General features: G+C 43.0%; 1 protein-coding gene across 2 annotated transcripts in view; it reads left to right on the top strand.

Annotated features, from left to right (window-relative positions):
• Positions 1-27,792, top strand: part of RNF150 (ring finger protein 150) — a 131,711-nt gene that overhangs the window by 74,149 nt on the left and 29,770 nt on the right. Inside the window, exons 3-6 of one of the 2 annotated variants that reach the window (XM_068942122.1) lie at positions 11,332-11,403; positions 11,827-11,909; positions 19,414-19,510; positions 26,019-26,229. In XM_068942122.1, coding sequence (XP_068798223.1) covers positions 11,332-11,403; positions 11,827-11,909; positions 19,414-19,510; positions 26,019-26,229 — 463 coding nt within the window. Of the gene's footprint in view, positions 1-11,331; positions 11,404-11,826; positions 11,910-19,413; positions 19,592-26,018; positions 26,230-27,792 lie in introns of both variants that reach the window. The other variant, XM_068942121.1, reaches the window with a different exon arrangement.

Raw genomic sequence — 27,792 nt, 5'->3', positions numbered from 1 at the left:
AGCATATGAACGCAGAGCGCAGCCAACAGAGGCAGTGAACAGACGCAGCAGTTTGCGCAGCAGTTCGCGCAGAAGGGCGCCAGAAGGCAAAGAAGGCATCTCTCTATTTTGCACAGTGGTGTGTCCTTCCCCGGGGCATGGTCATGACACGCCGCAGAGCACGTTCCCCAGTGGCTGCGGGAGGTTCTGCATTGGCTGTGTCTGAGGCCTCAACCCAGACAGACCCTCAGACAGCAGATGCAGCTCTGCAGGTGTCAGGCTGCAGGCAGTGCCTGGGGCCTCTCCGCGAGGCCTGGGCTGACAGTCAGCTCTCCTGTGTGAGGTGTGCTGTGGTTGACCAATTGCGTCACCAGATAAAGGAGTTACAGGAGGAGGTTAGTAGGCTGCGTAGCATCCGAGAGGATGAGCGGGAGATTGACAGGGTGTTCTCGGAGATTGTTCAGCTCCGGGAGTCCCCTGCCCCCACTGCAGCGGATGTGTCAGAGGGCTCAGCACCGTGTGTAAAGGTGCATCATAACGCTGTTGAAGAGGGCTGGAAGCTGGTGACCTCTCGCAGAAGGAGAAAGGCTCTTGCTTCTCCTCAAGACTTACCCTTGAAGAACAAGTTTAGCGCCCTCCAAGCCGAGGAGGAGCTGGGCATGGCTCCAAGGGAGGCAACTGGCCTGGCAGACCCTGTGCCATGCAGGAACCCCCGGAAGAAACGGCGAGTGATTGTTGTGGGTGACTCCCTGCTGCAGGGGACAGAGGCACCTATCTGCCGACCTGATCTCTTGTCCAGAGAGGTTTGCTGCCTGCCAGGGGCTCGAATAAGAGATGTCGTGGAAAGACTGCCAAGGCTTGTCCACGCGTCAGACTACTACCCTCTGCTGATCTTCCATGTGGGTGCTAATGACACGAAAGGCAAACTGGAAACCATCAAACGGGACTTCAGAGCTCTGGGAATGGTGGTGAAGGGTCTGGGAGCCCAGGTCGTTTTCTCCTCAATCTTGCCTGTGAGGGGAAAGGACAGGAGGAGGAGTAGACGAATTTTCCAAGTTAACAGCTGGCTGCGCCGCTGGTGTTGGCAACAGGGCTTTGGTTTCTATGACCATGGGACCCTGTTTGAAGATCAACAGCTGATGGGGAGAGACGGGATCCACCTTACCAAGCGGGGCACGCGTGTCTTTGCCAACAGATTGGCCAGCCTGGTACGGAGGGCTTTAAACTAGGCAAGATGGGGGAAGGGGAGTGGTATAGTGGCAGGGGAGTCAGTAAAACACCGCTCAAGTCAGGATGCCTCCAGCGGGTGCATACAACCAGGGGAGACAGCAAGGGACATGGCTATGGAGGATCCTCTTGCACCTCTTCTGGGAAGCCTGCGTGCTTGACTGGCTCTCTCAAGTGCCTGTATACCAATGCACGCAGCATGGGGAATAAGCAGGAAGAGTTAGAGATCTGTGTGCGGTCGCAGGGCCATGATCTCATTGCAGTGACAGAGACATGGTGGGATAGTTCACATGACTGGGATGCTGTCATGGATGGCTATGTGCTTTTTAGGAAAGACAGGCCAGGAAGGCGAGGTGGTGGAGTTGCTCTTTATGTGAGGGAGCAACTAGAATGTATGGAGCTCTGCCTCGGGGTGGATGAAGAGCAAGTTGAGAGCCTATGGGTAAGGATAAAAGGGCAGGCTAACATGGGTGACACTGTTGTGGGGGTCTACTACAGGCCACCTGATCAGGAGGAAGTCATCGATGAGGCCTTCTACAGACAGCTGGAAGAAGCCTCACGATCACAGGCCCTGGTTCTCATGGGAGACTTCAACCACCCTGACATCTGTTGGGAAGACAGCACAGCTAGGCACAAACAGTCAAAGAGGTTCCTGCAAAGCATTGATGATAATTTCTTGACCCAGGTGGTGGAGACGCCAACGAGGAGAGGTGCAATGCTAGACCTTGTACTAACAAACAAAGAAGGTCTAGTTGGAGATGTGAAGGTTGGGGGCAGCCTTGGCTGCAGTGACCATGAGATGGTGGAGTTCAGGATCCTGCGAGGAGGGAGCAGGGCAATGAGTAGGGTTGCAACCCTGGACTTCAGGAGAGCTGACTTTGGCCTCTTCAGGGACCTACTTAGGGGAATCTCCTGGGGTAGGGCCCTAGAAGGAAGAGGGGTCCAAGAAAGCTGGTTAATATTCAAGCGTCACTTCCTCCAGGCTCAGGATCAGTGCATCCCTCTGAGGAAGAAGTCCAGCAAAGCGGGCAGGAGACCTGCATGGATGAGCAAGGAACTGCTGGCAAAACTCCAGCAGAAGAAGGAAGTGTACAGAATGTGGAAAAGGGGACAGGCCACTTGGGAGGAATACAGGGATGTTGTCAGAGTGTGCAGGGATGCGACAAGGAAGGCTAAGGCCCAGTTGGAATTAAATCTGGCAAGGGATGTCAAGGACAACAAGAAGGGGTTCTTCAAATACATCAATAGCAAAAGGAAGACTAGGGAAAACGTGGGCCCGCTGCTGAATGGGGCGGGTGCCCTGGTGACAAAGGATACAGAGAAGGCAGAGTTATTGAATGCCTTCTTTGCTTCCGTCTTCACTGCTAAGGCCAGTATAACTGAGGAATTCCAGACCTTGGAGAAAAGAGAGGAAGGCTGGAGAAAGGAAGACTCTCCCTTGGTGGAGGAGGATCAGGTTAGAGATCTTTTGTCCAAACTTGACATCCACAAATCCATGGGCCCCGATGGGATGCATCCACGAGTGCTGAGGGAGCTGGCAGATGTTATCGCTAGGCCACTCTCCATCATCTTTGAAAGGTCCTGGAGATCAGGAGAGGTGCCTGAGGACTGGAAGAAAGCCAATGTCACGCCAGTCTTCAAAAAGGGCAAGAAGGAGGAGCCAGGAAACTACAGGCCTGTCAGCCTCACCTCCATCCCGGGAAAGGTGATGGAACAGCTCCTCTTGAAGGTCATCACTAAGCATCTGGAGGACAAGAAGGTGATCAGGAGTAGTCAGCATGGCTTCACCAAAGGGAAATCATGCTTGACCAATCTGATAGCCTTCTATGACGGAATGACTGGCTGGGTAGATGAGGGCAGAGCAGTGGATGTTGTCTTTCTGGACTTCAGCAAGGCTTTTGACACTGTCTCCCATCACATCCTCCTAGGTAAGCTCAGGAAGTGTGGGCTAGACGAGTGGACAGTGAGGTGGCTTGAGAACTGGCTGGATGGCCGAGCTCAGAGGGTTGTGGTGAATGGCGCAGAGTCAAGTTGGAGGCCTGTGGCTAGTGGTGTCCCCCAGGGGTCAGTCCTGGGTCCAGTCTTGTTCAATATATTCCTCAATGACCTGGAGGAAGGGACAGAGTGCACCCTCAGCAAGTTTGCTGATGATACTAAACTGGGGGGAGTGGCTAACACACCAGAAGACTGTGCTGCCATTCAGAGGGACCTGGACAGGCTGGAGAGGTGGGCGGAGAGGAACCTCATGAAGTTCAACAAAGGCAAGTGCAAGGTCCTGCACCTAGGCAGGAATAATCCCATGCACCAGTACAGGCTGGGGACTGACCTGTTGGAAAGTAGCTCTGCCGAGAAGGACCTGGGAGTGCTGGTGGACAACAAGTTAAACATGAGCCAGCAGTGTGCCCTTGTGGCCAAGAAGGCCAATGGGATCCTAGGGTGCATTAGGCAGAGTGTTGCCAGCAGGTCGAGGGAGGTGATCCTGCCCCTCTATTCAGCCCTGGTGAGGCCTCACCTGGAGTACTGTGTCCAGTTCTGGGCTCCCCAGTACAAGAGAGACATGGCACTCCTGGAGAGAGTCCAGCGGAGGGCTACCAAGATGATTAGAGGGCTGGAGCATCTCTCCTATGAAGAAAGACTGCAAGAGCTGGGCCTGTTCAGCCTGGAGAAGAGAAGATTGAGAGGGGATCTCATCAACGTGTACAAGTATCTGAAGGGGGAGTGTCAAGAGGATGAGGCCAGTGTCTTCTCCGTGGTGCCCAGCAACAGGACAAGAGGCAACGGGTACAAACTGAACCACAGGAAGTTCCATCTGAATCTGAGAAAAAACTTCTTCACTGTGAGGGTGACAGAGCATTGGAACAGGTTGCCCAGAGAGGTGGTGGAGTCTCCTTCGCTGGAGATATTCAAAAGCCGTCTGGACGTGATCCTGGGCAATATGCTCTAGGTGACCCTGCTTGAGCAGGGAGGTTGGACGAGATGATCTCCAGAGGTCCCTTCCAACCTAAACGATTCTGTGATTCTGTGATTCTGTGATTCTGTAACGCTGAGGAGATAAATAACCGTTTTACTGCAGGACAAAAATGCCCTATAAGTCATAGAGATGTTTTCTGTGCCCTTAATAAATTACTGCCTGAGGAGGGGTTGTCTTGCTTGCAAAGTTAAAACTGAAAGTGTCAATAATCGTTTTGTTGTAGAGAAAAATAGTCACACTCTATCTTGCATACTTAGTTTATAGGGATCCCTCACCCACCATTGAAATTCCGGCATCCTCTGTGTTAGAGAGCAGCTGCTGTGTATTTACAGACAGAAAGAATATTTTTTCCTTTTAAATATACAGCATGAGATTTTGGATAGTAAGAATGTAACTATCCCAGCTGGAATTTGCACATCACTGGCAGCACATTCACTGTGACTGTAGTGGCTGTGATAATTTTTAGATGGCTTGGCTGCAAAAGCACGTGTGTGCCTAATTTACGTATGTGAGTATCAGAAGCATGCTTTCAATCAAGTAATTATACAAGCAGATTAGCAGTGTAAATATACATACATAAACATGAAATCCAGCAAAATAAGATCCTCACTTCAGGTAATATGCTGTAGCTTAAAACTGATAGGCTTATGTGTTCAAGCAGATTTCCTTTTCAGTGTTTTCTTTCCAAAGTTTCAATGAGACTAATTTGTGTACAAGCAATTGTCCTATGCAGAGGTTTTAATAAACCTGTTCTTATTACTAGTTCTGTTCATGAGAAGCAGAGGAAAACAGACCTCATAAGTAATTATTTATCACTAATTTTTTGCCAAACCTTTAATAACAGTATGTAGCTAACTATAATTTATTTGTGCACTTTCTTCACCCTGGTTTGCCTAACATCTCTTCTAATCTCCTTATTAGTTCTTACATTTCTTATGGAAAATGTTAGTGATATGTATGGACATACATATGAGTTTAACTCTTAATGAGTTTTAGTTTTTTTTAGTCCTGGCTGTGGAATATAGTAATGTAGATATGTAGATAGCTATCAGAAGAGCTCACCTTGCTCTTGCCCTTTCTATGAGGATTATCTATGTTTCCCCTGAAGTTCTGCTTGCTTTTCTTTTAGACATTTGCATTTAGTGCAAGGATGGGATCACAAAGTTCTGTATTACTATCCTGGATGTTCTGATAGGTGCAAGAGAAATTGCTTGTGTTACTTTGCTGGCATATAATTTAGAACACTTCTTCTGTCATTGTGCTGGGAAAATTTTGCCATTATAGCCTGCGTGTGAGTGTGTACTGTGGAGGGTACTGTGCTTCCTCGCTGGAAAGCCGTGCACGTGTTGTAAGCACCTTCATTGATGGCAAACTTTAGGAGTGATGTTTCCTTTCATTCGTATTTGATGTACTCCAAATAAACTTTATCTTAAGGGTAAAGTTGAAATGTTTGGATAAACAGAGCTTCAGATGCAGAGGGAGCCAGCTGGACAATTTAGAGAAAGTTGTGCTATCAGTTCCTACCCTGGAGTGCAATAAAATCTAACTGGGCAAACTGGCTGCCTTGCTCTGTAAGTGCTAAAAACTGTGGCTTATTTATTGGAGTTTAGTTGAAAAGAGAGTTTAGTTAAACTAATTTTGACGTCTAAATGATCTAAAATCCAACACTTTTAAAACAAGGGCTTAACCTACGCTTACCTCTGTTAACCTCTGTCTTGCATACCTTTCCTAGGGCTAGCTGATAGTCTAGTCGCCAGCAGGAGCAGTTCAGCCTGGCTCTCTGCAGGACAAGCTTTGGATTCAGTAGTCTGGGCATTGTGATGAGAGAAGAGCCTGATGGGGCTGACTGCAAAATATGACTGGAAAAAAAATCGTTACCTCTAAACAGGAGAGATGTTTCCCTATTATAAGAAAGCAAGATTTCTGAACATCTTTCTTTGATCACTCTAACAGGGCTCTCTAAGTCTTCTATTCCTCCTCTTCCAAGCTGACTCACTGCAAACTAATCTTTCCTAACCAAGGTGGTGTCCTTTTGCCAGCCCTCCTAACCAGCTCTGTCCCCTTGTCCTTTTGTATATGATGATCCTCCTTTTCAGGTCCACTTCTCTTCTTACACACCGGGTAGCTTGCCGATCAATCTATAATCCCAAAAGGAACCAATTTCATTACCTATCCAGAAACAAGGAGTCCAGCTAGTAAGAGAGACAGCTAGAAAGACTGAAGAATCTCCCATTATCAGGACCCTGCTGATGAAAATTCATGTCAACTAGCCAGTTGGCTTCTTCTAGAGGCTTTTATTCAAATTTTGCATGCTTATTACTGGGTAAGAGAGACAGAGAGGCAGTTAGACCGTCTAAACTGTGGGACCTGGGTGTCAGGTCCCTGCGGGCACTACCAGGCCTTACTGTCCCTGCCCACCTCCCCAGGCCTCCCCGTACCCTGCTCAGCCCCAGATTCCCATTTCAGCCCAGCCCAGGGGTGTCAGTCCTTGCCCCGCAATGCCACAGTGGTGCTGGGCTGCAGCCCCACCACAGTCCTGTCCCTAACCGGCCATGGCCCCGCTGACCCCAACCTGCAGGCTGACCACCCAGCCTCGACCCAGCCCCATGCCCATGGCCCTGCAGCCCCAGCCATTGTGCAGCTGGATCTGACCCCAGTTACCCTGAGTGGGCCTGATCCCAACCTGCAGGCCAACTGCCCAGCCTAGCCTTGGATTGACCTTGTCACTAGGGATGCATTCAGCAATCACTGGACCTGATCATGACCTTGACCTGCAGATTTACTTCCCAGCTTGACCTTGAACCTGCCCCATCACCATGATGGTGCCTAATGATCTAGACTCTTAGTTGGACCTGGCCACTATCTCCAGGTCTGTCCTGCTCGCATTGCTAGATACTGTGGGACAGGCCCTGGTTGCAAGACCCTGCCCTGCTGGCCATGATATCCCCCTCTGCTCCCAGCTCCCCATCCCTTAGGGAGCAGCCATTCCTTGCTGTGCCCTGACTGGGATCATTTTCCGTTACACCCCAATAGGATAAAACCTGGACATACACCTTACACGTCTTCTACCACCACCATTCTCCTAGTGTGAAAAATCCAGGTGTGTGGACCAGACTCTCCCCAGGTAGGTGTCCGGTTTAGATGAGTGAAGAGCCAGGACTGCAAGGCTTTCCACTGAATGCCCTCACCCTTTTGTCTAGGCAAAAACTTTGCTGGGAATTTCTGTAGTAGAGCCCAACACTGTCTTCCACTATGGGCTTGTGCACCTGCAACCATGGGTTATAGTTTCCTATGGTCATGGAAACTATGGTTAGAATTCAATTCTTATTTTAATACATTTCATTTTTAAGAGTATCTCTAGCACAGATTACTCTGTGGTACATTTGAAGGTAGAAGGTAGGTAGTAATATTCTCTTTGGTTGAAAATTCAAATTGTTCTTTTCTCACTAAATAAGATGGCCAGGAAGTAAGTGGTTGCCCTGATAATATGCCCTTTTTAAATGAAGAGGATGGATTTGTATAAGGAAAGCACAGGCAGTTTGCTTCCTCGGCAGCTTGTTCCTGGTGCTCTGAGTAGCCTTCCTGAAGACGAGAGAGTTTCTGTGGGAAATACTGAGAGAATTGTTTGTATCAAGAGACAGTCGGTCCTAGGACTAATTAAAAGCGGTCTGGAATTATTAAACAAGCTAAGTCCTGGAAATAATTCAGCAAAATGTGACTTGCTGTCGGAGCTCTGTAACAGCAAGGACGTAGGGTTTGGGTTTTTTTTTTTTTTTCAGTCCTGTCAGTGTGTCAGATTTCGTATTTCACCAGCAATACTAGAGTGCCTTCTGTCAGCTGTGAGCTGTAAGATAGGAAAATGGGGAGGGAAAGATTTTTAAGTTCTGGATCAGTTGACAAGATTTCTTGTGCGTTGTTTCTTCCCATTGATTTCTTGGTAGGAAGAAGTTTCTGTAAAACTGGGTGGGCTCCATGAGTTTTGCAGAGTAGTTGAAGCCAAAGGCAGTCATCTCACTGGGGCTGTGACTGGGGCCTTGTGTGTCCTGGGTCAATCTCTAAGGAAGGATCTGTTTAGTATGTGGCTGGCAGTCTGCATGGGTCCAGCAATGCTCTGGAAAGGACTGGTGGTAGGTCCAGTGGACCTGAATGAGAGTTTGGGTCATTGAAGAGAGGCACTATCTTCAAAGCAGTCTTGGGAAGGCTCTGATGAAGGAGTCTGCGAATGTGATCTGTGAGACAGGCAATGCATCTGATACTTCGTCCTGATGGCGTACTTTGTTCTGCACGAGGCACGAGGTGACCTCTTCCCTGCAGAGGTGATAGTTTAGCAAGGCAGTTAAGACAGACGCACTTATGACTATTTTTCCTCCACAAATCTACTGTAATTTACTTCCTCAGGAACTGACAAATGGTACTTTCCATACTATTGTCTTTTCTTTTCGACTAATATGACCATCTCCACGAGACCACGGCATCTGAACCCTTAACTCTTTCCAGTGCAATACTGAATGTCACAGCCTTGCTAATGAGATTATGGGATTTATGATTGCAAATCTCTAAGCCTTACTTTAAATCCTTAAACTATTGTAATGCCTGTTCACTTTTAGGGCAATGATTGATTAGCGATCACACGAATTTCATTCAAATAGAAGAATCCTTTGAAAGTATGACTTTATGCCGGGATATTCCCATTTTTTCAAAAACTAAATAATTCTCATTTCCATTTAAATCATGAACTTGTCTATTTAAGATAGATAAGAGAAAGCAAACATGAAAATAAGCAGATCAAAGTTGTACATGCATCTTTAATCTTGTCCTTACCCCTTGAAGAATGTACAAAAAAGAGCTGAGACATTTCATTAGTTTAAGTAATAATAAAGATAAAAAGGAATCACTAGGAATTCCTGAAACAGGACATAATGGCTCTTGTCTTGGTGTTATCAGCCTGTCTTTGATTTATATTAAAGAAACAAATAGCTGGCAAGAAATGTTTCCAACTCTTGTCCGATCCCTTTATTCGGGGGAGATTGTGAGAAAAATGTACCACAGATAAGATGTTGTGCAAGTACAAGATACTCTCTCACATGTAATAATTAGTTATAGTTGAAAGCTTGTATGTAAACCTCATGTGATAGCCAAGATCATTTTCATCTCTTAAGCTAGGTCTGTATTTGCTCCCTGCTTTTAGCATTGCATGGATTTTGTCAGTCTTCTATGTCTTTCCAATCCAATAAGTTTGCTCTCTAAATTAAATTTGATTATTTTAATTGAATCAGAAGAACAAAGTGGTAATTTGTTAATCATATCTGTACGATGATTAAGTCCCAATTTATGGGCTACATCCAGCTTCTTTCCATTTTTGGCTTCAAGCTCTTGCCTCTCCAGCTGGAATCCCTTCCCGCTGACAGGGGCCTTTGAACTCCGGCACATTTGGTATTCCAGGCCTGAAAAGTTGAATGTCTTCTGAGTCACCAGTGCTCCTGAATCGCCCTCCTAACAGCACATGGCTATAACAGCTGTGGTGGATAGGGAGGGAAGGGGAGTTGAAGAGAAGACGTTAAGTCATTTACTGATGGAAAACTGGGGTTCACTGAGATCCAGAAGCTGCTGTAAAAACCCTAAGAATACATCAGAGCAGGTGTTACTGCATGATCCTGTACAAGAAAGACATTAACAAACTAGCGAGAGCCCAGAGGAGGACCATCAACATGGTCTATGGGCAGGAGCACATGATGTAGGAGGAGAGGTGGATGGAGTCTGGTTTGTTAAGCCAAGAAAAGAGCAGGCTGAGGGGGATCTGAGTGCAGTCCTCAGCTGTCTCAGAGATAAGACTCAGACCCTTCTCAGAAATGTACAGAGAAGGGACAAAGGTAATGGCCATAAATTGCAATAAGGGAATTTGTATCTGTTTGGATATTAAAAAAAATCACTGTAAGAGTAGTGAAGTAGCGAACAGGTTACTCAGAGAGGTTGTGAAATCTCCATTCTTGCAGATATTGAGATATTCAGAACTTGACTGGACACAGCTGTGAGCTCAGACTTTGAAGTTGACTTGGCTTTGAGCAGGGGATGGGAGTACCAGACCATTCAAAGTCCTTTCCAGCCTGTGCTTCTGTCTCCAGATTGCTTCACTCTTGCGCTAGCCCAAGTGAGCGGCAAGTCCATGGAGTGATGATACAGGCACAAGCACAATAGCACGGGATGCAGAGGTAGCTTCGCTGAGCTTTGATTCTGGGGACTGCCCCAAACTGCTCTCAAACTCTTGCAAGAAGCAGGCATCTCCAGCTTCAGCTTTTGAGAACAGATTGTTTTGCATCAGGCTGCATTGCGTACTTTAATCCTGAGTGGCTGTGATGCTGCCAGCATAGTAACAGTGTCCTGCAAGTATGGGAGAACAGTAAGAAATGTCACACGGTAAGCAATTCACGGTCCACTAGAGAGGAAGATGGAAAGGAAAAGAAAATGCAAGTGACTATGTATGGAAAGGATGTGGCAGCAGGACTATGTAGTGCTTTCCCTGTAAGAAACCAGCAGCTGCTTTAATCTCATTTTTATATGTTGTGTTACTGCTGTGAAGTAGGCAAGTTCTGTATTGCAGGAAAACAGGAAGATTCATGTTTTTCACAGTTGCCAAATTACACACATCAATAACAGCACTTAAATTTTGGGCATCATAAACTGGTCCTGGAATGATATGAGAATAAAGACCAGGAATCTTGAGTCAAGGGTTCACTCTTCTTACCAGCCCAGGCCTCATTTTAAAATGTATTTTTTTACAAGTGTAATTAAAAAAAGAGAGGGAAGAAGTAGGACATCCAAATAGTGACCCTATATATATTGCTACTCACTAGAATAGTAAAAAAGCTGTAGTGCAGCATCATGGCAGGCTTGTGGGTAGTCTCTGCTCAAACTGCATTATAATAGCTTTGCCTCATCAGCCATAGGTTACCAGTGAGCCTAGAATACTGTCTGCTTTTTCTTAACAAAAGCGTGCCACTTCCCACATTGCTCTGATCAACCTCATTTGTTTACATTTATGCAGCATTTCCCTGTTTCATGTACAGTTGCTTCAGATTATTAAAAAGTCTAGAAAAAAAAAGGTGATTTCTGCATGAAGAGATACTCTTTGCTTAAGAGCAAATTTTATATTACAGCGCCGGCTTGGAGATGCTGCAAAGAAAGCAATCAGCAAGCTGCAAGTCAGAACAATCAGGAAAGGTGATAAGGTAATTTTTCAAATTGCTCATTACCAAACGGATCTGTGCACTGAGGATTCCTTCAGACCACCAGAACAAAGAGGCAGGAAAAAAAATGACAACTGCTTTATAAGCTAGGATATGTCCTCCAGGCAGGGGAGGAATACTGGTAAGCAATTTATGGATGGAATGGAGCAGCGGGAGAAAGAGGTAAAATTATACAAAGATGCTGAAAGTCATGAAAGTTCAAATATGCTGACTAAATCTGCATGCCTTCCTGGGCAAGCTTCCAGTTGGATGCATGTTGAAAGTCTGACTTTCTTGTCTTCAGGTGCATGATTACATTTACAACATGCATTGGTGGCCCTTTTACTTTGTCACATAGACTCTTATATGAAGAGATTAGCTGACAAAGTCAAAGAATGAAAATGATGAATGTTCTCTTTCCTGTAGGAAACTGAGCCAGACTTTGATAACTGTGCTGTTTGTATTGAAGGCTACAAGCCCAATGATGTTGTCAGAATCTTACCTTGCAGGTAAGTTAACGTGAAGGTTAGAGGCATTTTTAGCTCTGATAGTCTCTCTACTTCAAAATAGATTCTGTTCTCTGAATATCACCCTGATGAGATGACCTGAGAGGGAGGGGCTGGGGGCATTATTGTTTTGGTGTACTGTTCTGTAAAGATACCTGAAATGTCTCTTTTTTCTACTTGAAGTGAAAATAGTATTGATGGTGGTGAGAGCCATTTAGCCTTAGAACCTGACTTTAGCATGATAGTCAGTCTTGTCTGGTCTGAATTTTTGGCTAAATCAAACGTGGCTAGCTATGCTGAGGTCTCTGGTAACAAGAACAGTTGTCTATTTATTTCCTTAGGACAGTAGCGCCAGAAAATTGTTAGCGTGGTGAGAGTTGTATATTTATATTTAAGACTTTGTAGCTCAAGACTGCAGTATGGGAGACTTTACTCCTGAATTCAAGGCGAGCACTGGGCACAACAGTCATACAGCCAGGGCAGTCTATCTGCTTCCCATGGAGCCACTTCTTTCACTGTCCTGTGCTGTGACCGGATGCTGGGAAAGGGATGACTTCTATCAGAAAAAACAACCAAAATCAGAGAAATGTTGAGTAGAAACAGGAAAGCAAAAGGGGAATGTGACTAAGACCACATTTTCTGTTGCTTCAATGAAAATATTACTAGGCGTGTGGGAGGTGGAGCTGACAAGAAGAGTCTTTGGGGTTGTTCCTTCTCCTTTTTTCCCCTTCACGTGAACGTGTCCTGTGCAGCACATGTGCTCACAGTGATTTGACCCAGGAGCACAGCTTCTTGCCTTCCGTAACAGCTATATTCTTCTCTGTGCGCCATTGTATTATCTATCACATGTGGAGCGTTACCTAATGTATAATTTCTCTGGGGAGATGAGTTTCTTAGGAAATTTCATAGGAACACTGATTCTCCTAAAAGCGCAAGCACAAATGTTTGACTTCCTTAGAAACAGGAATCTCAAGTGCTGTACATAGAGAGCGTATATTTTTAGAGAGTTTTTTTCTTCTGCTGGAGACATGTTCACTGGCTTGAGAAACTGAAAGATTTGTTTCTTTTCTGACTATGTTGTTCCCAAGAAGATATTTGAATGTTGCAGGCTGTCCACTTCTGTTCGTTCTTGTGACTCATTAAATCTGCTTACTGCTGTCACTAAACGGCAAACAGAAAAGCAATAGATTAATCATAAATTTGACCTACTGTATACCCCACAATGACGAATTGCATTTGAACTCTTTTTTCTACAAATAGACACAAATGCATTTCTTCATGAAGCAGAAATACAGAAAAATGAGAAATTACAAGAAAATATGGAGTTTGGTTTGACATCAAGCCTGTTTCCATAGAAGCTCAATAAAGTCTGGAAATTTTGCACTAGACTGACAGACTAACTAAACTGACAGACAGCTTTTGAAGGTAGCTGTACAGCAACAGCAATAATACGTCTAAGCTATCGCTTTCACTTGTGTCTTGCTTCATAATTCAATGAATCTCCAATCAGACTTTGTCATCCACAGTCTTGAGTAAAGCACAGTGAATAGGAAAAACATAGTTAACAGGTGATGTTCAGTTTTTGGCTGACTTAAAAGGTCACCTAGAAAATGACTCATGCTAAAAGGTTACCAGCAGCAGATCTGTCTTGTAAAATACCTGCTGCGTGAGCCTAAGAGGTTTTGAATTATGAAAACTAAAAGATCTTTTCCAAACAGCAGCTTCACAGAGCTTGGCTTTCCTGCTACACAAATTGTGAGAGTAGTAGCTTACACGTTCATATGGGTTTGGAGTTCCAAAACAGGAAATAATAGTCATGAGCCTTTCTACTGAGGTCAGTTTCTTGTCCTTCAAAAAAAGAAAAAAAAAAAAAAAAGGAGATTAATTTATCTCTCTGTCTCTGTTCAGTGTGTTAGGAGAGTGCTATATCTTGATAAAGACCTACAGATACTGTATGTTTCTTCCTCCAGCATTCTTTCTCAGTTAAACTGTGTGCAGTTTCTAGCATGGAAACTGCATCAGATTGTTGTTTAATAAGATGCTGGTATTTCATCAGACCTTATAAAAGCCCACACCATGACGCTAGTGCTGGCTGACTTTACTGTTTCCGTCCAGGAGGTGTTCAAGAGGTAGGACTTTTTACCTGCAAAGCCAAATATTCCCTAAGAACTGCACGTGAGACTGCTTTGTATTGCAGGCAGTACTGGGAAAACCACTGCTAGCAGATACAGTCTGTAGGAAGTCCCCATATATCATGAGATTTCTCTTTAGGACTACTGGAGCATGAATCTACTCAGGAATTGGTACCAAAAACCCACTGGCCAATATTTTAGTGGATGAAGTCTGAAGTCATATAGCTAGATGTCTGCTAGTACTGGTGCCATTCCCCTAGATGTTCTCTTTTACTGTTGGCAGAGAAAAGCGCTGGGATGGCCTGTTACTGTGTATCCCACACTGGAGGCTTAAGGAGAATTCCAATTAACTTACACTTTCTCCCTCTCCTTCCTCTTAAGAAGCCAACTTCTACAATTTACTGTATTAATAAGTTTCACTCTACAGAGTTCATCAATTAAATAAATATATACTGACACTGACATTGCATTTGGTGGTGAAATAAGTACTGGCTTGCAGCTGGTTTTACATGTAATGGTAGCAAGCATCATTGAAGTTATCTTTGAGGACACTGACACAGCATCAAATGTAACCAAGTTCATTGTTCCCAGAATGACATCTCTTGTCACAGCCCTACTTCCTTCTTCTTGTCCTCCATCTCTAGCTTCATCTTTTCTGCCCTATCTTTGGAGAAGTTACTGGTACTGCTGTGCCCTTTATCTGCCTTTTACTAGCCCTTTTATTTATCTTTTTGTCCAGGATCACCTTCCACACAGAGTGGCAAGATGGTTCTTCCAACTTCATCTGAGAGCTTTTCTATTTCTTCATTACCTCTTTTTCTGGTTGTTACATTTCTGTCAACAATAAATGCTCTTTCTGACCCCATTCCAGCTCGCACCCCTCCCCGCCTTCTGTGCATTAACAATTGTGATTTCATAGACTGCTCCACTTCTTTCTTCTCTTTTTATTAGTCTCCCATGAAAACAAATTCTTCACCATACTACTTCTTCCCTTTAATTCCTTCCTTCCCACTTACCCTCATCATCATCTTCCTTTGTCCTTCCTTCTTCCTCCTCAAAAATAAATAATAATACCTCCTACCCAAATGCCCAACCTCCTTGTTGGATACTAAAGTGCTACTCAGTCTCTCGGAAGTCCCCTTCTCAATCCTCTGCTGCTGCCCTATGTCCAGTTCAGGCAACTGGTTCTTTTACTCAAGGTCCCTAGGAACATAGCTTTCTTTCAGCTTTTGTCTCTTTTTCTCTTAGCTCATGCTTTTCTTCTGAGAAAAACTACATAAAAGCTAGGTTTGTTTGCTTGCAGTTCTGAAATTTGGGACTAGGAGTAGAAAGTAGGAAGAGAACAGTTTCCCTCAATGTGGAAAAAAGCCTTTCAAAATTGTTGGCGAGCTGAAAGCGTTAACATAGCTTTATAATAATAAAATTTGTATTATAAGAATTGAGCTGAGCCCGAAATTAAATCTTTTTTCTTGTAAGTTTAACAATGCCGCTTTAAATAAAATTGAAATACATTTCAAACAAAAGCAATTTGGCATTAAAAAAATATGAAGTGGGTAAGAGCAAATGAAATGTTCTAGGATTTTGATATTCTTCTGCTTTCTTTGGACTCTGTGAGTTTTACACATACTTGTGAGGTCACAGAATCACAGAATAATGCTGAAAAGGGTCCCAGGAGGCCACTACATTCGGAAACGCATGGGGGCACTGGCCGTGCATATGTCATTCTTGGGAGTTATTTGGCAAACATGCTCAGCAGCCTCTAAGGATGAAGATTCTGCAGATTCCCCACATAATTTCTTGCAGTGCTTCACTATCCTGATCATGGTGAAGTTTCTCCTGCTGTGTAACCTGTATCTCACTTGGTGCAGTTTTAAACACATCATTGTGTCTCTTATCCCTTGGAGGCGTGAAGAGCAGTTTATTCTCTTTCTCCTTTTGGAAGCCTTTGTCTTGTATGAAGATTGTTATGACATCTCCTCTCCTCTCCTCTCTCCTGCAAGCTAATCAATTGCAGTTCTTTTGAGAAACTTTTCAGCCAATCGAAATGAACATAGTTTTGCATGCATATGGTTGCACACAACAGAAAAAACTTTTTTTTCTAGCTATGACTTTTATTGTCAAACTCAAGCCTGGGTTTGAAACATCTTTCCTACTGTCTCCCTATAGGGATCTTTTCTTCTGGACTCATCCATGCTGCCTCTACTGTCTCCTTCCTTTTAAAACTCACATGAACCAGAAGTGCAGAGGGAGAGGGATTTTTGTAGTTGACCTTGTCTTTGTCTTAGCATGTGACTGTGGAATATTGTAGTTGCCCTCTCATCTTACCTTTTTTTGGCCCTTACTTTGTCTGAATTTAGATGGTGAACTCATTAGGACATCGATAAATTGTCAATTTGTTGAAAGTCATAAGTGTGCATATAGTGCTATAGCTAATAAAGAATAAAATAAATTTTCAAATCCAAATCTGCAAAGCCTGGCACCTAACTTACTTGCACAAGATGTTTACGTATTCATGAATAGGTAATTTGAGCCCTCTAATTATGTGCTTTGGTACAAGAATTTAAAAATACAAATCTTTGTCTAATTTTCAGTAATATTCCATTTTTTATAGATTTCTAGCTAATAATCAAGATATTTCTACTGTACATATTACATCTAAAATTAATAGAACCATAATACATTATGCTAACTTAGTACTGGAAAGTGCAAAGTGACGTGATCTGTCATGTGTTTAAATTACTCAACATTTCCTTTAGATTATTGTCTTTTGAAAACAGCAGCTAAACTTTAGATAAATGTCTTTAAAGCATGAAAATTTCAAGTTCTTGATGGTTAGTGAACATTATGAAATGCTGTAATGAGCCACAGCTTGAAAGAAGCTTGAAAACAAATTTGAAAACAAAAGAGGACTTTCTAGTCTATGGTGAAATGGTTTGAGAGAAGTTGCATGTTTTTTATCAGAAACAGATTTTGGCAGTCCACTTTTTAAGAGCATAAATAAACATCTCACCGTACTAGTTATTTTGGCCCAAATGTGTTTCAAATGTTGGTAGTTAAACATATTTGTCTCTGAATTCAGATATATAATTAAAGAAAACAAATCGCTAGCAAGATTTTTGTAGTTATTTCAAATAGCCGAAAAGCAATACATTGACTTTCAGTACTCTGCATGAATTAACACACTCAGGGAATTCTGTTGGTAAGCATTCGAAATGTAAAATGGCACATCTGGTGACTGTATCATTGTGCTTTCACCTATTCAAAATGCTTGTTTGAGGATGTACTGAATATATCCCTCCTGAGATAAAAGAAAGAGAAAGTTATGTAGGACAGAGACCGAAATTTGAGACGTTGTGGTTTTTATCCAGTAAGGCAAGTGTTGTTTTGAAGAAGATTTGTGAGCTTTAGTAGCCTTAGTAAAGTAGTGATTTAAACTGCAAGTATCACAGTCCTTCACTTGTGTTAATCATGGTGACATACAGGATCAGGTGAGGTCTGACAAAGTTTGGTATAACAGCCAGCTGATATAATTAGACTAGGTCAAACTTCCAAGAACACATTTGCCCTTTCCCTTAGTTGTGTGAAGTCAGCCCAAGCATAGGAATACCACAGCTCGCCATATAGCTGTGATTCACAAAGGATCCATTTCTTCTAGGAGCAGCAAGAAAAATATTGAAGTGAAAAGAATGACTGTTTTGGAGATATCACATAGTTTTGGCTTTGAATTTCCAGTGTGTTTTAGGACTGAAGCCAGCTAGTATGTAGGTTGATGTCTCTTTGGTAAGAGCCAGAGTTACAAATCAATACTGATGAAAATGCGCATCGGTATCTTCCATCAAGTTGAAAGGTTGTATGTATGTGTTGTATGTGCACTGGCAGTGCAAACCTGCCATTACGTGGTGGTTTTATTTGGCATGCTGTACAAGCCGTACAAATGGGCCAGGGACAGCACAGGCAAGCAGAAGTTGGAGATTGCTCAGATGTCAAAGTTCAAGCAGACTGAAATTTGACTTTCAGGCTCTGCCAATCTGAATGTGGGACATATGTTGCGAGCCTTGGAAAGGAGATTACAGCTGATCTATAACTTGTACCAAAACCAGCAGATCAGCCTTTGTTTGCACCTTTTGGTGCAAGATTGTGTACGCTGACCTTCTTATTTCAGCATGAAAGTACCCTCTTTCAGTTATACTTTAGTTATTCATTGTTTAAATAACAATGGAAGGCAAGTCTGCTTTCAAACTCCTACACACCAGTGTAGTGTTTGAGGCTATGTTTATGGTAGGTAACTTCCCTCCAGTTCTTCAGGAGTGGAGCTGGACCAGAACAACACATCACAAAAAATAAAGTTGCAGAGCACATTCAGGAAGAGAGCATGCTTATTATGCAAGATAAGTCAATGGAGCCCGTACATGCCACTTGCAAATTAAGAAAAAGAGAAGGTAGGAAGACAAAGGAACTTCACCACCTTGGGCTGTTCTGCTTGGTCTCCTCACCAGCATTTCTTAAATTCCATACCCTGCAGCAAGGACCATTCCTATATCCTGTAGCATTCATCCTCTAAAACCACAGTGTAAAAGAATATGCTCACAGGAGAAAACAGAGCTGTCAGTCAAGTATGCACAATGAATACCTCTATGTTCAGTCTGTGTGAGGCAAAGTTAGGCAAGCTTTCAGCTTTCACTTCCTCTGACTGCAGCCCTGTAGCTCAGGTAGTTGCCTCTAGTGGTCAATGACTGTAGGAATAGCAGTAACCCCTTCAGAGCTACAATTGTTTGGAAGCTCACTCTGATGGACACCTTCTGAAGAGCAGGAAAGTAAGAGAGAATGTTTTAAAAACCATCGTCCTCACATTTTTTTAGTTCAATGAAAAGTAGCACACTTTTAGTAGCACACACAAAAGTATTTCACTTTCTTTTCCCTGTCCCTGCATCCTAAGAAATAATTGGAGACCCCCAATGGTTTCACATTTAAATTGTGTGTAATCAGATTCGTCTGTAAGACCATCAAGACATACTACTGTGAGTTGACCTTTTCCAGCAAGATGATGTTGTTTACTGACAGCCTTTAACATTTAAAGAATGTGGGTTTTGCTGCTGCATGCTGTGTACTTTTTTCTGGTTTTCTAATTGTGTACATGTCTTCTTTCGCATACTGAGTCGAGGAATGGTGTGGTGTGCACGTGTGCTTCAGCTGCTGCAGAAGTCATTATAAAGTCTTGTCTGCGTATGGTCTTGTAGTCCTTGCAGTGGTCACAAACCACACTGCTTGAAATGCTTGCACTTTACAGAATTCAGAAGAAGCTTCTGGTACTGACTAAGAAGAGGAAAATTGTGCTGTGGTAGATTTGAATTAAAATATCCTGTTTCTCATTGCAGGCATCTTTTTCACAAGTCCTGTGTAGACCCCTGGCTGCTAGACCATCGTACCTGCCCTATGTGTAAAATGAATATTCTAAAAGCTCTAGGGATTCCGGTAAGCACCTTGCAGAGCAGCCCAGTCAGGGGCACGGAGAAAACACCAGCCTCTTGGGTTTATCCCCACTTCTTCCCCAAGGTCTCTCTCTGTTCCCATCCTACACTTCTTGCCATGTTATATTGCTTTACTTAGGGGAATACAAGCTGAAAGATCTGACTCTAACTCTCTCCCTGCACCCCACTTCAGTGAGCAAGGAAAAGTGTGGGTATGAGGTGGGGCTGAGTGTTAGGATTTATGTAGCTGCAGCTGCCTGGTTTGTGGGGGTGGGTTTTCTTTAATGATATTTTGGGTGGATTTTAGTATTCATTCAAATGGCTTTTGTTGGTGTTTTAAATCAGGACTAGATTTATTTTTTAATTATGCTCTCTATTAGATTCTCAAAGCAGAAGGTCTGCAAATAAAATATGCTGTGATAAACCAGTCTAGGACAGGTAATTGCTCATTTTGGGGAGCCATATCTCTCTCCTGTCAAATTTCTCTCAAAGTCTGTATGTAGCAAGAAGCTCCGTACTCCCAATTCCAGTTAGGAACCATTTCCCCCAATACCTAAACATGTGGTGGATCACGTGACATATAAGAAATTGTTAAGCTCTTTGTTATTTGGTACATTCAGATGTGGTTAGAATCTGCCAAAACAATTCATCTTTTTAAGTTGCATGGTTACATTCAGATAGTGCGTGTCTTGTCTACCGTACAGTTTCTAAATACAGTTATCACAAAGATGAGGGTCTTCTCCAGGAAGAAGTGAGTCACTTTCTCACGCTGTGTAAAGCTTATCACATAATAGGGAAGTTCAATACTGAAACATTGCTGGTCGGTGTGTTAACAGGTGCTGTAAATACCCTCCCCAATTACAGATGGTGTCACACCAGCTTACGTATGAAAGCGTTATATAAAGTAAAATAGATCATACAAACACATTAGGGCAGCTGCTATGGCCATTCCCCAGATGCAGCAGTTCATTGTCATGGAGACATGGAAGCCAAACAGGCTGTTGCAGAAGAGGTTTCATGGCAAGTGATGAAGTTTGTTTTTATACAAGCAGGCAGGTATGGTAATCAACAGCATAATCCAATCTAAAAACATACACTGTGAAAAATGTATTAGAACACTGTGGTTAGGGTAATATTCCATTACAGTTGAGTCACGTCTTCCTGCTGTATATGTATATTGTCTTTGGAATATTAAAAGAAACAATTGTTAACTCAGTATTTCAGATGTTAGGAAAGGCCAGAATTAAGGCTGTCTCTGCCGTTCAGCATTACTGCATTCAGCCTTAAGTACAGAATTTTTTCTACAGGTTCCATGTCTCAGTTTACAGGTTTGCCAGTGAGCAATTATCCAGTATTTTGACACCCCTTCTCCTTATCTGGTATACGATTTCATGACTTTCTTCTGCACTGTGCAATACCATGCGATTCCTGCACTCAGTCCGGTCCATTCCCTCTTGGGCTTTTTGCCCCAGTAGAGGAGCCAAGCATTTCATTTATAAGTTGCTGTTTCATGGCAGTTTCATAACTAGGGGGCATAGAATCCAGAATGGTTAGTGCTATCAGTCAGTCAGTATTCACATCCAGAATATGGCTCTCACGGACCTTGCTGACGGCTGCTAAAGGCTGAGTATGTCTGCAAATCTGCCTCAGTTTGTCCGAGACTGGATACGCTGGGGAAAAGAAAAACAGCATAAGGCCATGTGCAAAGGTTTTGGCTAACATGACTGGCTTTATTAAATATGAACACCTCTGTAGTGGCAAGTGAAGAACCTAATGGCCAGGAGTAATGAAAGGCATCATTTTCAATTCCCTCAGCCATCTTTTCCTTTCTCACACTTCCCTATCTTGTTCTCTCTATACCATGTAGCTGTTGCATAGAAGGGAGATCCCTCTGCTTCCCTCACTGAGAGTTTTCCACATGGAGTTTCTGGGAAATAATCGTATGTGATCATGTAATTAAAGATACTGTCGTAACTTGACACAGACAACTGGGTCAAGTTAAGATTTCAGAGTCAGCCTTAGTGCTGGTCTTTCTTAACAGCCAAGCGCCTGACTTTTTGGTGTTATTGTTCCACTAGGAAAGGATTTATTTTATTAATTTCTGTAAAAAGTCCCTAGGTTTCTAAGACAACAAACTGAAAACAGTTCACTCCTTCATTTGGAGAGAGCATACAGGCCCCTGCTCCTACGGGACATTGATTAGGTGCACAGAGGCAGAGCTGCATGTCAGAGCTTTACCCCTTGAGGGAAATGGTTGCAGTCAGAGCCTGTTGTCCGTGGGAACTATGAGCAGATGATATTCCTCTTGTCACGGGTCCCTCTGGCTGACAGCAAAGGAAATTGGAGTCTGTGAGCATCTGGGAGCTTGCGGGTTAAAAATTCTTATACCACTCTCAAGTGTCTGCTCCCCTTCTGTTTTCTTTGCCTTCTGTTTCTAAAATCTGCTTTAACTCCCGCTTCTCTCTTTCCTACCTCCTCTCCTGTGCCTGCTGCTCTGCTGCCTAAGCCCCCGCACCTAACCTGTAGCCTTTTGAGCTGCTGCCCTCTGTCCCTGCCCGTGTGCCCATTCCCTGCTTGGCTTATGGACTTTGTTCTCCACGTTCACAGAAAACGCAAGTCCTCGTTCTCCTTGCTGCGCTTGGGTGCCAGCTGCAGGAAGCACAGAAGGGGCCATCTGTCCTGTGTTGTGGTTTCTGGTGCCACAGCAAGCTTTCCAATAGCACAGAAAGTCCTGTTCTCTTCGGAGAGTGTAGCTGTCAGCCTCTGATAAGCCATTGATCTCTATCGGCTCATGGGAACTGATGTTTTCAGAGGCTCGTAATTTAGCCTGATGTCAGTAGACTGTCATGGGAAAAGACATTTCCCTGAAAGAAGCTGTGGAGGTCTAGGGCTTCTCAGTGAACAGTGGCAAATGTTTCTGCAGAGTGTTTCTGCAGGATAAAGCAAAATGCCATTCCCTAACCACATTCTTAAGTCATGTTGAACCTTCTTAACTGAAATTTCCACACACAGAAAAGCAGCCTCAGGCAGGCAGGCTTCTCTGATGGGAAACTTGAGTGCAAATTTGCCAAAGTGCTCTCTGGTTTTTATAATAGGAAGAGCAGGGAAATCTTACCATAGTCAGGACTAGTGTAGTTAGTTTCTGCCAGTTGCATGTTTGTCTTATGATTGATACTAAAGAGCTGGCTTGTGCAGCTGTGGATATCTTGTGCTTCGTTTAGCAGCGAGGCTCAGGATTTTCCAAGAAATGATTGGTTAAAAACCAAAACATCTAAATGTTCAATTCAGTTCATTTCTAAACTCTCCGTTCACATTGTAACAAAGACTTCAAATGTTATCTGTCTTAAAACAAGACTCCTCAGGCTGCATTGAGGCCAAAATGACTGCACTGATTTTCACAGTAGCTGAGCACCCTAACGATCCAGCTTTTCACTGTGGTACCCTGCAGCTCCAGACGATTATTAACTAAACATCTATCAGCAAGTGTTTGGCATAACCTTTTCCACTGTTTCTTTGCGGGTGAATCCAGCTCACAGAATTTACTTCTTTTGGCCGTAATATTTGTAGTGAATTATCTGTGAAAGTGTCTTTCACTTTCAAAGAGCCATATTGCTATTGGCATGATCATATCAAATTAAATAATTTCCCTCTGCTTCTCCCTCTTCTCTGCAAATCTCTGCTGGATATGCAGACAGCTGCATTTTTGGCAGCAGACTGGATGACTTGAAGCCATTCGCTAACAGCCTTAGCCAAGCCCTCAGAAGTCAATACAAAGACTTCCCTTGACTTTAGTGGAATTGCGCCCTCAGAGCACTTGCCTGCAGGGAATGAGCGAAACCAATATAATTAAACTTACCAAATGTATCTGGGTCATTCTGAGAGTGAAAACCATAGTATATATATTTTCAATCAGAATTTCATATCATTAGTTTTATAGTGTGCAGCTTAATTTGGTGGGGGGAGGGAATTCCAACTGAAATGATTCCGGAGTAAAGGGATTAATTATATTGAATGATGCGATTGATGCATCTGTAATGTTTAGTTTGATTTTGAATTATAATCCCATTTTTAAAGGTTTAAAAGTCAGTGCTAAAACCCCATTTTGAAATGACTGGAAACAGAGCAATGGACAGACAACCAATCCCCTGGGGGAAAAAAATGGGTTTTTTTAGAGTAGAAAAGAGAAATAGAGCATTTTTCTTTAAGATATACTACTCTCAAAGACAAATTTAATTTAAAGATAAAATTCTGAAGGCATTTCTTATAAGAGCTAAAGGTGAGGGGAAAAGTGGTAAGTTTAACGAATAATTTTGGATCCCAGTTCTACAGATAACTGCTTGATATTTTGCTTAGAAAAGTACCAGTTCAGTAGATTTCATTGTATCCTGCTATAATTCAATGTACCGTTATTCCAGCTCTGAGGAAGGCTTGTGGATTATGTATCACAATACAATGACAATTGTAATTTTTATCCCAAACTTCAGTTTGCAGGTCCAAGTCACCTGAGTGTTGTTTAAAATGCTGTCTTTTTCATTAGGAACAGTTGTGAAAAAAAAATGTATGAGGTGGCGATGGTCAGCCAGGGCATTTACGGGAAAAGAGAAAATATGCTACGTTCCTGATTCTGCAGAACACTTAAGCTTGCGCTAACTTTCTGTGCCTGAGTTCAAAAGGCTTACTCGTGTGCTTAAAGCTAAGCCTGTGTTTAAGTCCTTTGCTCTATTGAAGTATAAATACATGTTTTGCTTAGTTTCTAGGTTCCTGCTGTTGGAGATAGGCAGCTAGTGAGATTTTCAGAAATGCCCATAGCAAGTGAGGTACATAAGAATAGGAGAGTACCTCTCTTAATGTCCAGACATTGGATTTCCAGTCTAGCAGCTTAAGCCCCCCCCTCCATTGAGTGGTGAGTAGCAGGAACCGAGAGGGGGTGATTCATGCCACTTACCTTGAGGTGACAAGGTAAGTCACACGGCAGAACTGGCCTCAGTCCGTTGAAGTTAGAGGAAGCCTAAGTGACTGATCGAAATGAGCCGTCTAACCTTTGGATAAAAAAAGACAAGTGGGAACAGCTTAACTTTATATGCCTCCTAATGTAACAAGCTTTCTGCATAACTGCTAAGCCAGTTCAACCTTGTCGAGCTTGAAATCAAGTTCAACCTTGCTAAGCCTGTCTGTCATTTCAGAAGCCTTGCACCCTTGCACACAGTATCCTCGTTTGTGAATTAGCCTTATTTTTGTTACAGTATTTTACAACTCCAAAACCCACTTCCTTAAATAGTTATACAAACAAATTTTCTCCATGCCTTGGGGAGAACTAGAACTGATTCTATGGGTAAATGGCACAGGAATCTGCTGCTGCTTAGAGGAAAAAGAACTTTTTTACTCATGGTTGCCACTGATGATTTTGGGGAGTTCTACAGAAATCACTGCTTTGTACTTGGGAGCACCAGACTTATAACAGGCCCAGAGAGATCAAGGGTAGGCACCAGTCTGACTGCTTTAAGTGCCCAGTTAGGATGTAGTCTCACTGGATGGATAATACTTGCTGCCTTTCAGGGCACACTTGAATTCTCAGTGCTCTTCCTGAGTAGGTGCTGTACTGCCAAGAATACTGGGCGAAAGGTGGGCACCACAACCCCTCTCTTGGAAAGGCAGGCACCTGATTTAAAAGAGCTTAGCTCACTCTGTAGGGATAGCTGTGTTCAGCATATAATTGAGAGAGAGAAGTGCCTGAATTACACAGACTGGAGTCCACCCTTGGTCTCTCTGGATCACAAAGCAAGAAAGACTGTGGACTAAATAAAACTCTTCAAATTCCCTTTATGGCTTGTTTGTTTATTTTCTCATTTTCTTTTGCAGGAAATACGGCATTAGCAAAGCATAGGTCTTTTGATGTTAAAATACTTGACTTCTCTTATTGATGGCTTTAGCTTCTATTCTTGCACCTCACATATAGATGTGCCCACGGGCAGTTACCATGAATTCCTGATCCTGAAAACTCTGATATGAGCTGAACAAAAATGTATATTTTGGGAAAGCAATGAATTTCCAGATAATCATTCCCCTTCAGCTACTGTCTGTGTTTACATTCCTAATCTGACTCAGCAATCTGCCTGCGTTGAGCAGATCATATCAAAAAATGAAGTACTTTTTCAATTTGCACTCTCTTAAAACCTTTAAAAAGTATAAATAAAGATAGTTAGATATTTTGGGTTACACTGTTTAGTACTAAAGATTTCTGCTGCATACTTTGGGTCTCTCCTACAACAAATTCTATTAAGAGGATTTAAGTACATAAAAACAAGCAAATTCAAGCAAACAAGCGAGTTCCATAATTCATTGGATGTTACCATTTACAATAGTTATTCAAAAGCAGTCCCATGGGAATCAAGAGAATGGCAATAGCAGCAGTGGGTGTAAAGGAAAGTGAAAAAACTTTAAAAAGTGGGAGCAGGTAGACTACAGGTGTCCGTCAGATAAAAGCTCAGATTTCTTCTTCTTCTTCCCATTAGCCGAATGCAGATTGCATAGATGATATACCTCCAGATTTAGAAGCGTCCATAGGAGGACCACCAACCAACCAGATAACGGGAGCTAGTGATATAACGGTCAACGAGAGCTCTGTAGCCCTGGATCCTCCAGTCCGGACTGTGGGAGTACTACAAGTCATCCAAGATGTAGACTCCTTTCCCCAGGTTGGGGAGAGTAACTTCACAACAAGCAGTAAGTTCCTCTTTCTGGCAGTAGATGCACTGAAAGAAATGTGTAGAGACCTGAATCACAAACCGATCTTTAGTGGGAGAAAAATGGTTTTTAAGGGCTTTTTTATTGGAGTGACTTTAGGCCTGACTTCAAGCCCAGCAGATATCTACAGGGTAAGTAGATTTAAATATCATGTCATTCTGCTGTACTGCAGACACTTGCAGCCCTGTGTGCAAATAGGCATATTACTCCGATTGAAATTCTCCGCATGGACAGAACAAGCTGTTTCAGTCAACGCAGTGCAATATAAACTTATGGTCATCTTCACATCTTGTTTATAGCACGGGTTGTCGTTCACCATGGTAATGAGCTTTGTTCCACCGGGATTCTTTGTTAAGTGGATGGGTGCATGTTCTTTTCAGCGTTGGCCTCAGCCTGTGTTCCCTCACTGGACTACAAGTTATCATATGGAAGTTATTCTTACCCACATATTATAAGTAAATAGTAAGTGAGACAATCACTTTCATTGCCTTCAATCAAGAAAAAAAGAATGGTGAATTCTGTTTTTGCCTTTCTTTTCTTAAGTTGACTGAAGCTTGACTGGTTATTTAATTGATATTTGAACTCATTTCAGAAGGATTTATAGTCAGAGTTTCTGAACTTGAAAACTTGAGTTAGTGAAACAACGCTGGCGATTTGTACTAAAAAGGAGAAATATGGATGTTTCCATTGTGTTTGGGTTTTTTTCCTGCTTAGTTTTCACTTGTTCAAGGAGAACTGTTGGAACGGGTAACTCCCAAAATGTCTGCTCATCTCTCTGTTCCTAAAAATGATGCTCATTGTTGAAAATCTACCTCTGGCAGTTTAGAAAGAATAGATGTCACCTCTTCTGAGTGAGGATTGTACTAGTCAAAAATTCCCAATTTTAGATAGAATAGCAGATAACCAGAAAATACATATCTGTTTGGCGCCAGCTTGTGTATGACTATTGACAAGAGTATTGTAGGAAATCATCAGATATATCTGAAGGGAAGTAGAAGAATGTGATAAAATGTAGGTTTGGATATGGAACCTGTGCAGCCCCTAGAGAAAAGTGATCTATTTTCAAGCATTTTTATGTACTACTTTGGGTCTGGGTGTGAAAAAGAAGCCAAAATAATATGATATGTAAAAGGTGGGGGAGAGATGAAGGAACTAAGTCAAAATGTTTCTGCCTGAGTCTCCTCATTCACCAGAGAGGCTTTATATTCTCACTTTCTCTCGTATTGCCATTCTGTTGCAGTATTTCTTTGCTGCCTTGTTCTGGCATCAGCTGGTGTAGTGGCAACAAAAGAAACTTCTGGAAACATTGGGCTTGTAGCCTTAGCCACTGAATTATTCTCATGACCCAGCAGTGGATTTCAAACTACCTTTGTGGATTATGTGCTGGTTTCAGTTTTGGTCCTTTTCTGTTCAAAATCCCGGATCCAGCAAGGGAGGAGTGGCGAGGTTGTACCCCACATCGTGGTCTGGGGCCAGTCTGTCAGCTGGTGGGATAAGGCTTTCTCAAGCCTTCTTGGGTGCTGGCAAGAGCTGTTCAAAATA

The sequence above is a fragment of the Struthio camelus genome, chromosome 4, assembly GCF_040807025.1.
Source record: "Struthio camelus isolate bStrCam1 chromosome 4, bStrCam1.hap1, whole genome shotgun sequence".
Taxonomy (NCBI): domain Eukaryota; kingdom Metazoa; phylum Chordata; class Aves; order Struthioniformes; family Struthionidae; genus Struthio; species Struthio camelus.
Note: the sequence above shows the minus strand (reverse complement) of the source record. Positions and strands in the feature narration are given on the sequence as shown.